Source organism: Leptonychotes weddellii, chromosome 9 (genome assembly GCF_054177405.1).
Source record: "Leptonychotes weddellii isolate Sample4059 chromosome 9, ASM5417740v2, whole genome shotgun sequence".
NCBI classification, from domain to species: domain Eukaryota; kingdom Metazoa; phylum Chordata; class Mammalia; order Carnivora; family Phocidae; genus Leptonychotes; species Leptonychotes weddellii.
Genome location: NC_138377.1, coordinates 47,592,938 through 47,608,131, shown reverse-complemented (window position 1 = coordinate 47,608,131; position 15,194 = coordinate 47,592,938). Strand labels below are relative to the sequence as shown.

The 15,194-nt window shown below is 33.2% G+C and overlaps 1 protein-coding gene across 3 annotated transcripts in view; it reads left to right on the top strand.

The window, feature by feature from the left end:
- The window catches only part of TOGARAM1 (TOG array regulator of axonemal microtubules 1), an 80,979-nt gene that overhangs the window by 30,537 nt on the left and 35,248 nt on the right, over positions 1–15,194 (top strand). For all 3 annotated transcript variants that reach the window (XM_031024573.2, XM_031024598.2, XM_081830574.1), the window contains exons 6-11: positions 2,097–2,329; positions 5,016–5,116; positions 8,934–9,086; positions 12,844–12,942; positions 14,178–14,353; positions 14,870–15,023. In XM_031024573.2, coding sequence (XP_030880433.1) covers positions 2,097–2,329; positions 5,016–5,116; positions 8,934–9,086; positions 12,844–12,942; positions 14,178–14,353; positions 14,870–15,023 — 916 coding nt within the window. The remainder of the gene's footprint in view (positions 1–2,096; positions 2,330–5,015; positions 5,117–8,933; positions 9,087–12,843; positions 12,943–14,177; positions 14,354–14,869; positions 15,024–15,194) is intronic.

The window sequence follows — 15,194 nt, the reverse complement described above, 5'->3', positions numbered from 1 at the left end:
TGGCTCAGTTGGTTGGGCGACTGCCTTCGGCTCAGGTCATGATCCTGGAGTCCCGGGATCGAGTCCCGCATCGGGCTCCCTGCTCAGCGGGGAGTCTGCTTCTCCCTCTGACCCTCCTCCTTCTCATGCTCTCTGTCTCTCATTCGCTCTCTCAAATAAATAAATAAAATCTTTAAAAAAAAAAAAAAAAAAAAAAAATATTTCATGATCCTTATAGAAAATGTAGAAACTATAGTGAAGTATTGGAAGAAAATTCATCACACCAAATCCCACTACCCAGAATAATTTGCCATTAACACTCTACTGTGTTTTCTTTCAGTATTTCTTCTATGCATATATTATTCCTTTTTAAGTTAAAAGTATGAGTAATATAGCAATATACCCATACACTAATCCCTCCCAAGTGAACAATTTGCATATTTGTTTCCTATTTTTAAATAAATGAAACATAACATAGTTCCTACCCAATCCAGTTCCTTTCCCTCCTTCACCAGAAGCAACCACTATCACCATTAATTTGTGTTTTATGTATTTTTGTACTTTTAATATATTAATATTTTGATATTTATGATATTATCATAATTGATTTTGGCTTATTCCTTGTCTTTTGCTATTGAAAACAGTGGTGCATTGAACATTCTTGGGTGTCTATTGTGCATATGTACAAGTTTATTTATCTTTATGAAACTGAGGTCATATTATATACTCTTTGAATTCTCAGTCACTCCATTTATACTATAAAAATCCATTGCCAATATGACAACTCTGTACATGCTAATTATGTCAGAGAAGGAATGTGGTTGCTATATTACTTTGGATTCGGAGCACTATTTCCATAGATGCTTTCTTTTCATCATATTAGTCTGCCTGATGTCAGGTTTAAAAAGTGTTTTACATAAAATGTGTAAACTGAAACACTCAATTATATTTTGTGGTCTTATTTTTGCCTGTTTTTAAGATGTAAGCATCATATACTGATTTTACTCAATAAAATAAAGTTAATATTAATGCATATTCATTTTAAGGGCATTTTTTTTAGCATTAAGCATGTGTACCAAAATTGGTTCTTAATGAACTAGTCAGTCATTCCAACTTCTGACTGCTTGTAAAATCTTTCCTCCCCCCCACCCCAGTTGTATTTCACTGGCACTAGGAAGAGAATTCATTTAAAGGGAAGAAAGTTCTAGAAGAGGCATTTTCCTACGTAACTCATAAATTTCATCTGATGCTACATATTTTTGCATTATTTGTATGATACCTTAAAAATAGCCCTTTTTCTTTTAATGAATAATTGAAAGGGTAATTTCAATTTTATAAACTTTTTAATTTTATAAAGTTTATAAAATTTATAGAATTTTGTAAAAATTTCAATTTTATAAAATTATTGATAAATATAGGAGGATAGTACTATTTTTAAATATTCAGCCTTCTAAGGATTTATTAGGGAAGTGGCCATACTGTTGAATCAACCATTATAATTGTTATAATCAAAATGTAAGTGAAACACAATTTATGTATGTTTCTGGGTTCCTTAATTCATTCAGGGTTCTATTCCCAACTTTAATATATTTGTTTGTAATAGCATCTTCTACTCTACATTTCTAGAAACACTTGGCTTCAGAAGTCACATACAGTCATCTGTTATTCTCTGACCCCTAACACTGGCAAACTTGATGTAAACTTCAAATTTTAGAAAACTGATTACTTTTCACAGAATTTCTAAATGGCCACATCCACACACCAATGACCAAAGATTGGCTAGACCTCTCTGACTTCAACTCAGATGTCTACCATCTGATTCAATGATTTATTTACTAATTAAATTTTATTATATTAGTCATTGTTCTTAGTGCTGGAAATACCATGGTGAATAATAGCTTGAGATCCTCCCTCTTAAGGGGCTTACAAAGTTGTTTATATTGGTTGTTTTTAAAATATGTATTTTTACTATGTATAAATATGTTAATATCCATCTTGTTAGTACCAGAATGGAGAGTGGCTTGCTAGGTATGGTAAATGGAATTTAAAATCTTAGGATAACTTCTACTCAGATAAATGTCTTGCAAAGTTAATTGTTCTGTTTTTTTTTTCCTTAGATGCAGAGCTCTCTTAGGTCCCTTCGTAATAGTGCAGCTAAGAAAAGAGCAAAACTGAGTGGCAGTACTTCTGATCTTGAAAGCCCTGATTCTGCAATTAAGCTCGACTTGACTATGGACTCACCATCTCGATCTTCCTCTCCAAACATCAGCTCTTATAGTGAAAGTGGAGTTTATAGCCAAGAATCATTGACTTCTTCTCTGTCTACAACTCCCCAGGGGAAGAGAATAATGTATTTTATTTCTTGACATGTTAAATGAATGCTAATCTTTAATTTGTAGTCTCATCCCTAATATCGTATTTGAAAAAAACTTTTAAACTATTTTCTAGTTCTTAAAATGTTGAAGTACATTTAAAAGACAGTGGAAAAGTTTACAGGTATTATCTAGCTTGGCTTTGGTTTGGGATGGGTGGAGAGAGAGAGAACACATCAGCTGTAACTTAGAGCACCTACAGTAATATAAACCCTTACTCCCCAAGCCCTACTTGTTGTTTTGCCTAATATTTATCCTAATATTCTTTGTTCTTTAGCTCTCTTCTAGATCATTGAGTCTTTTGCAGTGGACCTATAGCTGATATTACTGCTTTTATTGAAAACTCAGCATCAATTTCCTCTAATTTGTAGATAAACTCCACTCAGCTATTAACCTCGCCATTTCTTATATTTTGTTGTTCCATTTTTATGTAGAAGTTTAGGCCTCCATGCCATAGCTTTTGCAGCCTTCTCAGGAGTCTCCCTTATAGCAGTTCTGGAATTAGAGTCATGGCCACCCTAGAGCATTTTTTTCTAGTATAGCAATTCAACAAACTTTTCCAGGTTACCTCAGTGACCTCTAAGTCTTAAACAGTGATCCTACCTTGATTTCTGAGAATTTCTGTGACTCTATTCTAGGATTTTGGGGAATCTCTTCCCTCTTTATTTTAGACAAAAACCTGAGTAGAATTGCTGGGTCATAGGATAGATATACATTTAGCTTTTTAAATAACTGCTGAACAGTTTTCCAAGATATTTGTACAATTTTCTACTCCACTAGCAAAGCATGAGAGTTCCAGTTGTTTCACATCCGTGTTTATATTTGTTGTTGTCAGTCTTTTTAACTTTATTTTCCTTTGATTTTATCCTGAACCATGGTTATCCACAGCTACTAGCTGTAAATATTTAAAATTAAATTTAAATTATTTTCACTTAAGTGAACTGGAATCTTTAACAGTGTAGGTAGAGAATGCATAATAAAAGGACAGATGGTGTTTCATTTCAGCAGGGTGTTTCATTTCAGCAGTTCATAGAATTAAACCAAATTTTTGTGTCCTGCTATGAGACGTTTGTCTTATCCCGTGATTCCATTCTCTACATTTTTAACTTAAATAGCAGCTTAATATGCAGTTGGAAATTTTTTCTTACTGGAAATTCCTTTGTTGTAATTACCCAGGGAGAATAATGCAATATATTTACAAAATGAATTTGGAATGGCTACATGGGCTGGTGAAGTAACTGTTTATATTTAGTTACCAGACATTTAAAATACATATTTATCTTTCAGACCTAAAGTCCTTCCCTTATCTTCTATGAATGTGAAATTTTATGTTAAATACTCCTGCAGTTGCAAGGTCTTGTAAATAATTGAGAACCTAGCTGGGAAGAAAAGTTCATTTTATACTATAACATTTAGAATTCACTATTCTCTATATTGTCTCATGGAATTATTCTCTTCAGATTTTGAACTCTGTGAGAAGGAGTTCAATATACCCTCATTTCTGGACTAAATTGCCTTTAATGAATTTCATATTTCCACATTAAGTTTAATAGCTTTAAAACAGTTATTCTTAACCAGCTTGCATCTTGCCTTAAGAATCATGGCAAAGAGAGCCACTATTACATCATGTGGGGCTTTCATCTTTAAGTGGGTTGGGGAGGAAAAACTCTTGAGAACCACTCTTGTAGAGACTAAAGTATTTTCTTCCATTCAAGTCAGGTACATGGTATAAATGTAAATTGACTAAAAAACCTATATCTATTCTAGAGAAATTACTCTTTAAAAATGTTTAACATTGGGGTGCCTGGGTGGCTCAGTCATTGGGCGTCTGTCTTCCGCTTGGGTCGTGATCCCAGGGTCCTGGGATCTAGCCTCACATTGGGCTCCTTGCTCAGCAGGGAGCCTGCTTCTCCCTCTCTCACCCCCTCTGCTTGTGTTCCCTCTCTCACTGTGTCTCTCTCTGTCAAATAAATAAATAAAACCTTAAAAAAAATAATGTTTAACATTGACTTCTCACTAGGCCAATTAACAAATATGCTTACCCAACTACTAAGAACTATGCTCCTTTGTAAAATCTCTTTATAATATTCATCACTGGCTTACTGATATTACAACACTTAAATGATTTAAAACAGTTCCTTTACATTCAGATTCAACGATCTTCAGTCACTTTCTTTGTGAAACAAAGCCTGTAGGTCTTTATAATGTCAGAAAAGTATAACAAAATATAATCCAGGAAGAAAATGACATTTGCTAATAAATCCATCTGTTGCTTATCTCTAATTTGTAATGTAGTTAAGTCTCTTTTTTTGTGTTATTATCTGTGAGGACAGATAGTATATTAGATTATTAGGAGTCATTTGCTTTAGTTTTGGAATGAACCAACTTTCTTTGGATCAGTTTTGTTTTTTTGGTTTTTTTTGACCCAACAAAAGGTTATATAGTATGAGTTAGAGAATCTTCCCTGCCTTTTGTAATCCTCTCATGAAAAATTTAAGAATTACCTATATGTTAAATGGTTGGAAGTTCTAAAAGTGAACTAGGAATACCAATAAAAAAATATTCTTAGCTATAGTTTTCATACTTGCTCCTGCCTTACTATCTAAGAATGTTGAACAGCTTTAGATCTTAAATGTTTATTGGAATTACTTTGTTTCATTGTAGGTCAGACATATTTCCAACATTTGGATCAAAATCTTGTCCAACGAGACTTTCTTCTGCAAAGAATAAAATCTCTGAGATAGCTGACCAAAGCCCCAGTGCAGGTATTTTATAACTGTTTTATAAATATGATTTATAGAAAGTATGATTTTTAAATGATACCAAAAATGGTAAAAAAATGCATTTCAGATATAGAATTTTTGTAGTTACCAATTAAGACTAATCATCTTTTTAGCTCCTTAAAAGGCCTTTTTTTGGCAAGAATAAATATTGTATTATTCTTGGAAGAAAAATTATTTACCTAAATAATTGATCCCCCTTTAAGCCCATAGGTGTACCTATGCCTGGCTCTTCCATCCGGACATTTTGGTTTAATTGATATGAAATGTGACCTGGCCACCAGAGGTTTGAAAGCCCTCAGGTTGATTCTAATATGCAGCACAGTTTGGAAGCCACTGAAGTATCACAAAAGACAATTTGGTTTAAAAACAACACTTAGCTAGTATTTAAGTTCATTTGTATCTTGTTAAGAATTTTGTGAACTAACCTGGAAGTCTCTAACGTATAGCATCACTTTTCAGAAAATAGATTTAGTTATTAGTAATCTTTTGGAGAAATATTTGGATTCTGATCTATTTAAGGATGGAAACTGCATGTGATTCTTCTTTATGATTGGTAACAGTATATTAGATTATGAGTGAATTATAACAAATTGGCATTTATTTTCACAAGATCTCAGTATAAAAGTCCTAACAACTTTAAGGGTACTCTACCTTACATTATAATTTCCTCTCTAAAAACTATGTATGTATGTATTTGTCTACTAAGACTTAAATTTCTTATTCCTAAATATGTCTTAATTTCATCTCCTCTTTTTAGTCTCCACTATCACTTTTACTCATTTCTTATCCACTTAGCCTCCTAAGATTTCTCTCCAGCTTCAGTCTCATTCTTGTTCCCCACAGTGCAAGTCTGACTGTATTGCCCAGCCTAAATTTATTTAGGGCATTCTTCTATGATCTGTCCCTGTCTACCTCTCCCGCCTCATATTTCACTTCCTTCTTTGTAATTTTGTGTTCCAGTTAAATCAGACCACTTTCAATACCACTTCTTCTCTTTTTGCAGTTGCATGTACCATTTTTTCTGGGTGAAATCTGGAATCTACACCACACCCCATTCAGCTGTAAAAACAGTGCAGTTGCTTTTTCTGAAAACCTTCCCCATTCACAAACAAAATTGATTATTACCTTCATGGTATCATTATATTTTGCACTGATACCTTTATAGTGGTATTACCATTATTTTACTTCTCTGGACTCTCAGATTCTCAGATCCTGATTATCTACCTAGTGCCTTCGTTATCACAAATGCCTAATTCAACCATGCATGCCTGGTACATTGGCTTCCACAAAGCTAGTGTTCCACAAAGAGTTAGTTAATCTATTAGGCACAGGAAGACAATGTATATGTGCTTTGGAGTCTGAAAGACCCCAGCTGGAATCCCGATTTGACCATATTCATGAGCTGGGCAAGTGATTTAACTGCTTTGAAACTCAGTTCCCTCATCTGGTAATGTAAACCTTGAGAAGGGGTAATGAACAGTTAAGTATAAGCACCTAATGCACAGGGGACACTTGGCTTTTGTTCCTTTAAAGGAAAAGACACAAAGAAACATAACACATAAACTTATTCTTTAATCTCTTTTTAAGGCTGATTATTATAGTAAATTATTCATAACTTTATTTATAGAAGTTATTGGTAGCCTGTGTCTTATTTACAAAAGTGGAGCCCTCTTCTGGAAGAATATGTTTGGAGTTAGAAAAGAATAGATTTAGAAAACCTAGATTTGAGTTTCCCCCTGACCTCATAAGTCACTTAAGTTTTAGTAAAGTGAAAAAGTTCTTAAAACAGTACATACTTCATTATACAGTATTCAGTGTTTGCCAAACTTGTCTAATATTTAGTGTTTCTTAAATTTGCCTAGTCCTAGGGATCACCAGGGATGCTTGTAACACAGATTCTGGGACCTCACCTCACAAATAATGAATTGATCGTCAGAGTTAAAAATCTGTATTTTTAACAAATACACATTTCTAAGATCAAGTTTTGGAAACTCTACTGTTGAATTCATTGTGAGATATTCTTGGTTAAATTTAATATGCCCTCAAACTGTAAGGTTGCTAATGGTTTAGGATCTTACAAACTTGGGTTTACATTTTTTGTTTTTGTGGGATAAGGTTTTGTTTTTAGTAAGCAAATGATTCCTACAAGTTTATCATTTAACTGATAAAGTGTAAAAATGAATAATGCTCCGAGTAAAGATTATCTGAAAACAAAACCAAAAATAATTATGTAGAAACTATAAATCCAACTTGTCTTTGTGTTCTAATGTCCAATAAATATTTCCACATGTAATCCACCACTACCTATTATAGCACATAGGTAAATGTGCTCTAGATAATTTACATAGGTAAATTTCCTGAATTATGTTATAGCAAACTTGTTTCCTGTAGCATCAGATTAGTAATACCTGTTATTAACAGAAAGCATTTACACCCAAAGCCAGTATCTTTATGAGGATACCTTTATGAATTATCTATCAAAACTAAGAAGAGTGTAGACAGATATCCATGTTACTCCCAGAAGTTCTCTATTAACACCAGATATTTTTTGACTCTCTATGAACTGACTTAGTGCCTTTTATTCTACAGTCCTCTGTTGACAAGTTGCCACTAGCCATCCCTTCTCACAATCCTGTTTTTATTAAAAAACCCACAGTCATATTAAGAACAAATTGTATTTTGTTATTACTATTTAATGGTATTTGTAAGGAGCTATATATATGAAAGTGGATGGTGACTTAAATATATATTGTGTAGGATTTTCCATTTAGTAGATATTTTGTGGTTTTAATAGCTTCAAAGTATTGGTATAGGGTGGTCAGTTGAAACATTCAAATGTAGATTAAAATTTTTGATATTTGTTAAAAGGAGGGCCACATTAGGGTTTTGATTTTTTTTAAAGATTTATTTATTTATCGGTGGGGGGCAGGTGGGGAGGGAAAGAAAGAATCTCAAACACTCCACTGAATGCGGAACCTGACCCGAGGCTTGATCTCACAACCCTGAGATCATGATCTGAGACGAAATTAAGAGTTGGATGCTTAACTGACTAAGCCACCCAGGTTCCCTGATTTCTTTTATTTTTAGTTAGGAATATAACATTTGGGTATTTACAGTATGTTAGGCACTTAACTAGGCCCTTTACATGTATTTTCTTAATCCTCACAACCATTCTGGAAGGGGTAATTCTGTTATCCTCCATTTTACAAATAAGATTGTCTTGCCCAGGTTCTGTCAGGGGCTTAAGTGGCAATGCTATGATTTATAGCCAGGAAGCATGATTCCAGATTCTGAGCTTAGTCACTGTGGGGTGTACTGCTTCACCAGCCAGACCAGTATAGATCCATTACACAAGAGTGGGAGAGAAGAGAGAAATGGAAAATATCTCTCAGGATACAGTTTAAAAATTCTAGATTTAAAAATTTTTCTTTCTGCTATAAAGGTTTATATGTCATTTAAACATTAAATGCCTGTCATATTTTAAATATGTATATATATATATACTTGGTTATCTCTTCCAAACATTGAATTTTGTATTTCATTGTAATTTTAAAGCCTGTTTTATAAAATGTTTCAGATATAGTTTATAATAAATGTTCTTAACTGCTAGTAAAAAGTATAACAAAATTTAAAATATGATAAAACTTTGAATTACTATAATGTTATAATTTCTAATATTATGTCACTGACCTTTTTAAAAGTCTAGAAAGCAAGATAGATTGAGAGGGGGAGATATGTACCTATCTATAATATTACCTGAATCATTCAAATAAATATTTTTATGTATTTTATTTTACAGGGATTACAACATCCAATGTAAGCATAATTGGTCAACGTATGAACTGTGGGTTTGGATGTGGTGATTTTGAAGATGATAGGTTCCATGACATTTCACCTAGTGTTTTCAAAATACAAAATAAGGAACACCCAAGACATTATAAACATACAAAAGGTTAGTAAATTTCACAAGTTAATTTTTAAGATTGAATGTCTCTAAATCTTAAATTAAGTGCGTCAGAATTCTCCCTAAGCATTCCAATAACCTGAGATTTCTCAGTTTTGAGATTTTTCTTACCCCTCTGCTGATGTCTTAATTGCTTCAGTAATTCTGCCAAATAAGAGAACATGCAGGTTCATGTATTGGTTAATGGGCTTACCTGAGAAACCAAAGCAGGGAAGCAACTACCCAAGAGGTTAAAACTAAGGAATCTTGGGGCCCCTGGGTGGCTCAGTTGGTTAAGCAACTGCCTTTGGCTCAGGTCATGATCCTGGAGTCCCGGGATCGAGTCCCGCATCGGACTCCCTGCTGAGCAGGGAGTCTGCTTCTCCCTCTGATCCTCCCCCCTCTCATGCTCTCTCTCTCTGTCTCATTCTCTCTCTCAAATAAATAAATAAAGTCTTCAAAAAAAAAACAAAAAAAAAACTAAGGAATCTCTGGTGATGTCTCCCTCCGCCAAGATTACACACACACACACACACACATGTGTTACAAGACATTTTACCACTAAAATGGGGTAGAGAAATCATGTGAATAAATAAATCCCAGATGCCTACTTAGGTTGTAACCATGGAATAAAACTGTGGAAACAGGAATATAGGTTTCCTGTGGTAGAACCTGGGAAGGCTTCTTTGTTATCACTAACCATATTAATAATTTACATCCTTTTTTTTTCTTTAAATTTAGTGTAGCAAGTAGCTCCTCTGTGACTGCTCTGTTCATTTTTTCAGAGAACCTATTATAGCTACATTTTTAAAAATTTCCTTTAGGATAAAGAGGAAGTTATTTTAATGTATATAAATATTTAAATATAATAATTAGAATAACTGTATTTAAATATTTACTCTACTAGTAACTGTAAGGAGCTGTCATTTTTTATTTGTAGCAACCATGATTGTAATAGGTCAACTTCTGTTATTTCTGATCATCTGAAGTCGTGTGTGTGTGTAGGCAGTCAGGCATTTTAGGACATGTGTATTTTTTTGTGGAAATAAAGGGAAGTTGCTTGGAATGTTTTTTCTTTTTTTTGTAAATTTTTAAAAAATTTCATCCATGATGTAATTCAATATCTGTTCTTTGTGGAAGGTTTTTGTTTTGTTTTTTTTTTAAGATTTTATTTATTTATTTGACAGAGAGAGACACAGTGAGAGAGGGAACACAAGCAGGGGGAGTGGGAGAGGGAGAAGCAGGCTTCCCGCCGAGCAGGGAGCCCGATGCGGGGTTTGATCCCAGGACCCTGGGATCATGACCTGAGCCGAAGGCAGACGCTTAATGACTGAGTCACCCAGGTGCCCCGTGGAAGGTTTCTTCTCTCTCATTGTTTTTACAAAAGAGAATGACAGGGTTTTTTTCCTATATACTTACATATTTTATTTCTCATGTAAAGATAATCAATACAAAAATACTTTTCTTCCTAAAAGTAACTCATACACTAACATATAATTTTTTAATTTTCTTTTTTTTAAATTGCTTTGAAATAATTGCTGAATATATTCATTCACTACTAGTGGCACCCTTTTTGGACAGCAGAATCATAGAAATATTTATATCTTTTGAGTAGCAGTTATTTCTACTCCAGAAAATTACTTCTCACACACACTTCCAACTCTAAACCAAACACCTACTGTATCTGTCTGGTCAACGAGAATAGACATGTTCAAAAACCAAACTTACCCTCCTTTCCAGACCTGTTCTTCTCACTTTGTTTTCATTTTTATTAGTAGCATTACCATTTTTCCAGTTATGGGGACTTAAAACTTTAGAGTCATCTTTGTCTACTTCTCTTTACCCTCCAAGTTCAGGCAGTGACCATCTTACCAGTTCTGTTTAATCTAGGCCTTCATTACCTCTTCCCTGGATAATTGCAATAGCCTTCTGAATAAGACATCTTGCTTCTTATTTTATCCATTTTTACTCCAGGCTGCTTACCCTTCCAGAATTATCTTTTTGAAGTATAGTTACCATCTCTTCCATACTCAAAACCTTGAGTGGTTCCCTATTTCCCACAGAATAAATTTTGTGCTCTGCAGCAAAATTTTTAAGACCCTTAATAATCTTCCTCAGCTGAACTTATTGCATTATCTCTTACTTCTCTTTTCATTCCCCCATGCTCTGGCATTCTTAGTACTAGAAGTTTTCTTAGTTGGCATGTACAGTTGTCCTAGATGTCTGTTTCTGATCCTAATGTGTTCACATCATGTCTGCTTTTTGAATACTGGCTTAAAATCCATTTCTTTAGAAAGTTTTCCCCACTTAACTGGCCTGAAGTATTATAAATTATTTAAAAGTAAAGATATTGTCATCTTTATATTCCTGTTAGGCTTTGCATGTAATGGCGTCCGATGCCACATGTTAAATGAATGGAGTGGTGATGAGCCAACCCAGACTAACAGTGTAGCCTTGGATACAGTCAATCAAACATTGCATCCTCAAATAATCAGATTAAAATGAATTTTGAGTACAGTGCTGAAGAGAATAAAACAACTTCCAAAAGAAATATTGGCAATAGGTGGCATATGTGAATGGATTCATTTTGCAAGAAACTTCAGATGGTTTTAGGATTAGCTTTCAGAACCACTTCTTCCCATTCCACTTTTCTGCTGATTGTTCCTTTGAACCTACCCATTTTATAGCATACTAATGTAGAGCCCCAATTAATGACTTGAGAAAGTGATTAGTGATGGATGCTTAGAGTTTTAGCAAACTAGCTTTTATGAGTTAGTATTTTCTTTCACTATTTGGATGAATGAGACAGAAGTAACAAAAAGGTTATATAAGAGTAGCTTACGTGTTAAGAGTCTTTTAAGCTTATTTTTTCTTTATATTTTACAATTGAGACTCAATGAGCAATATTTCTTTCAGTATTTTGTTTACAAGAAAATATAGTGTAAAAAGTAAAAGTAACATTAAAAATGATCAGCTTCTCTGATAAATGAAGTTAAACTACTTAAAGATAACATGTTCTTTATGTATTTCCTCAGATTTGTCTAATTATTCAGTTATCTCTTGACAGACTATGTATACACTTTATGTTTATGGACGGATGTTGAACAAATTGTTCCATTTACTGAGATTTGCTTTCCTTTGTCACTTAACATATTTTGAGTTTACTTGAGGTTTCTATTCGTTGACCCCAAATTAATTATATTTTGCTTTCCATTTTTCTTTGCCTTGTAACATTCGTCTAACATATATTTATTGAATACCTACTATCTGCCCTACTAAGAGGCTCTGGAAAAGAATGATAATCAAAACCAGACATGGGTCCTATCTCCATAGAGTTTATAGTCTAGGAGTAAGAGAATAATTAAATAATCACAAACTGAGGTGAAAGTTAACCTAGAAAGTTTCAGATTGCTGTGAGATTGACTTGGTCTGTTTTCAGGAGTCAGAGGCTTTCCTTCATGGTTACCCTTTTGTTGCTCAATTATCATGCTGTGCTTATTTTCTTGTATATCTTTCCCAATCTTAACTCTGACATGTATAAACTCCTTAGGTGAAGGAAGGTTTCTTTTCTCTCTACTTCCTAGTCCAGATGAGGTATTCTAATTTCAAAATTTATTGAATTAATAAATAAGTGTGAATAAATAAATTATAAAATCAATGTATGAAGTAAAATTTCTGTTTTAAAGGACCATGTTACAATATCCTAAAATACTATATAAAAACAATATTAAAATGTGAGGTGTTTTTTGTTTGTTTGTTTCTTTAGCATTTATAGGGTCATCATCAAATTTACAGCAAATTCCCAGTTTTGACTTCACATCCACAAATACCTTACCAGAAGACTCAGTGGTTGTTGTTGGAAAAGGTATTTCCAAGTTATTTAGCTTGTTAATTGTATGTGTTCTCCACATGTAAGCAAAGGATATCATTAAAGAACAGAGAAGAGTGTGATTCAAGTGTTGATTAGAACTTTTTTATTAGAACTTTCTTTTTAAAAAATTATTAAATTGAAAGAATTAGAAGTGAGTACTTAATTTTACATTTCTGTCTTCTAACAAAACTAAGTAAATTCATGTCAGTAATTTTCAGAGAGATGTATTATGTAACAGCTGCAGCTTAGATACTTCTAAGACACTTTTAGGATAGCTAAGATAGTTTTATCATAGTTCAAATAATAGTCCTTATTTATAATTTATCAGCTTAGTATTTAATATAATTTCATTATTTTCCATACAGAGTCTAGACAAATCAGAATTAACACCTGTTATATATATTTTGGGGGACTAGAGGACCTTTGAACAATATATTTGCAAATATTCTTTAAAGCTCTTTTTTCTTTTCAACTTTATTGAGGTGTAATTGACAAATAAAATTGTAAGGTATTAAAGTGATTATTTGATATCCATATACATTGTGAAAGGCTTCTCCCATCAAGTTAATTAACCCATCTCAATTAGTTTCTTTTTTAATCGAAAAAGTAGAATGTGATGATAGACATTGAAGGTGCACATCTTCTTTTTGGTAAATATAGTGAAATAGGATGAAATGCTTGGAAAGCTTTCCTAATTGTTTGCTTGGTAGAGTCCAATTAAGTTAATCTGAGGCCCTTCTCAGATTGGCTCCAGCCTACCCTTGCAAACTTAGTTTCTGTTATTCCCGTTTGCCTTGTGCCCAACCAAACTGAGTTATTCATTTCACATACACACTTTATACTTGTTCAGCTCTGCTTCTAAGCATTACCATCTTATAGGATGCCCTCCCCTCCTTCTTCACTTATCTGTCCAAATTCATTGTGTCTTCCAATCTCAGCTCAAATCCTTGCATCTTGAAATCATCTTAAACACCCAGCTCATACCAACCTTTCCTTCATTTAAACTCATTATTACAATATGCAGTTCTCATTTAATATTGTGAAACGTCTGGTGATACCTCCTATATGATTGTCCTGTTAGGGTATTTATTTTTATATTTATTATTATTTAACATGTTCTTCTTATGAACTATATTGTTTATTTCTTAAAGTCAAGAGCTTGTCTTTAACTTTATTAGAGTGACATCACGTAAATACTTAACTGCAATTTGATGGTGGGTTAATTTCAGGTGTATTTGGAAGTCCAAATTCAGCACCAGCAGCCTGCAGCCAGTCAGTGATATCTTCTGTGGAAAATGGAGATACATTTTCAATTAAACAAAGCATTGAACCACCATCAGGAATTTATGGAAGAGCGGTCCAGCAAAATATTCCATCATATGTTGATGTTGAGAATGAAAAGGATGTAAGATTATTTGCTGATTATTAGGATAAACTCAAGCCTATATCACATCATTGTGTTGTGTTCATCGGATTTGGGATGGTGAAGGTGTTTTGATTAAAATTTTTAAAATCTCAGGATAATTGAAATTTCTGCTCCTTAATCATTTAAATAATGGGTTATTCTTCTTTCCAGCAAATATATTCTCATTCTGGTATAAAGTATCTAGTGTACTTTATACTATACATGTACTTTATATATATATATATGTGTGTGTGTGTGTGTGTTTACATATTCAGCAATTTTCTAGGACACTCAAGGAGTAAGAGACTGGTATCCTTAGGCACAAATTTAGTTATGATATTAGCACCATGTAATTCTAGTCAATTTTAGAATTCCTGAAATAAGTACTAAAAAATGTAGTTTATTTTTTTATATGTAGACACTTAATGTCTATATACAGTTGTCTGAAATGAAGATAGTTATTTTAAATATCAAACTCCCTGAATACTTTCAGATATTTTCCACTTTTTCATTCAGATTAAAGTTTCTATTTCAAAATCTACTTATGACAAGATGAGACAAAAGAGAAAAGAGGAAAAAGAACTTTTTGACATTAAAGATTGTGAAAAGAAGGAACAGAATTCCTGGGAGCGAATGAAACATACAGGAACTGAGAAGATGACATCTGAAAGTAGGTGGAATTTAACTTTTGGTGTGTTATTTAACTGATACTATTCTAAAGCTAGTGTACCTGTGGTTTAACTGAGGGCTAATAATGGAATATGTTGAACCATAACATCGAAATTTGCAAGACCCAGTAGCTTTTTTATAATAAATATTAATTATTTCTCATAAAGAAGGA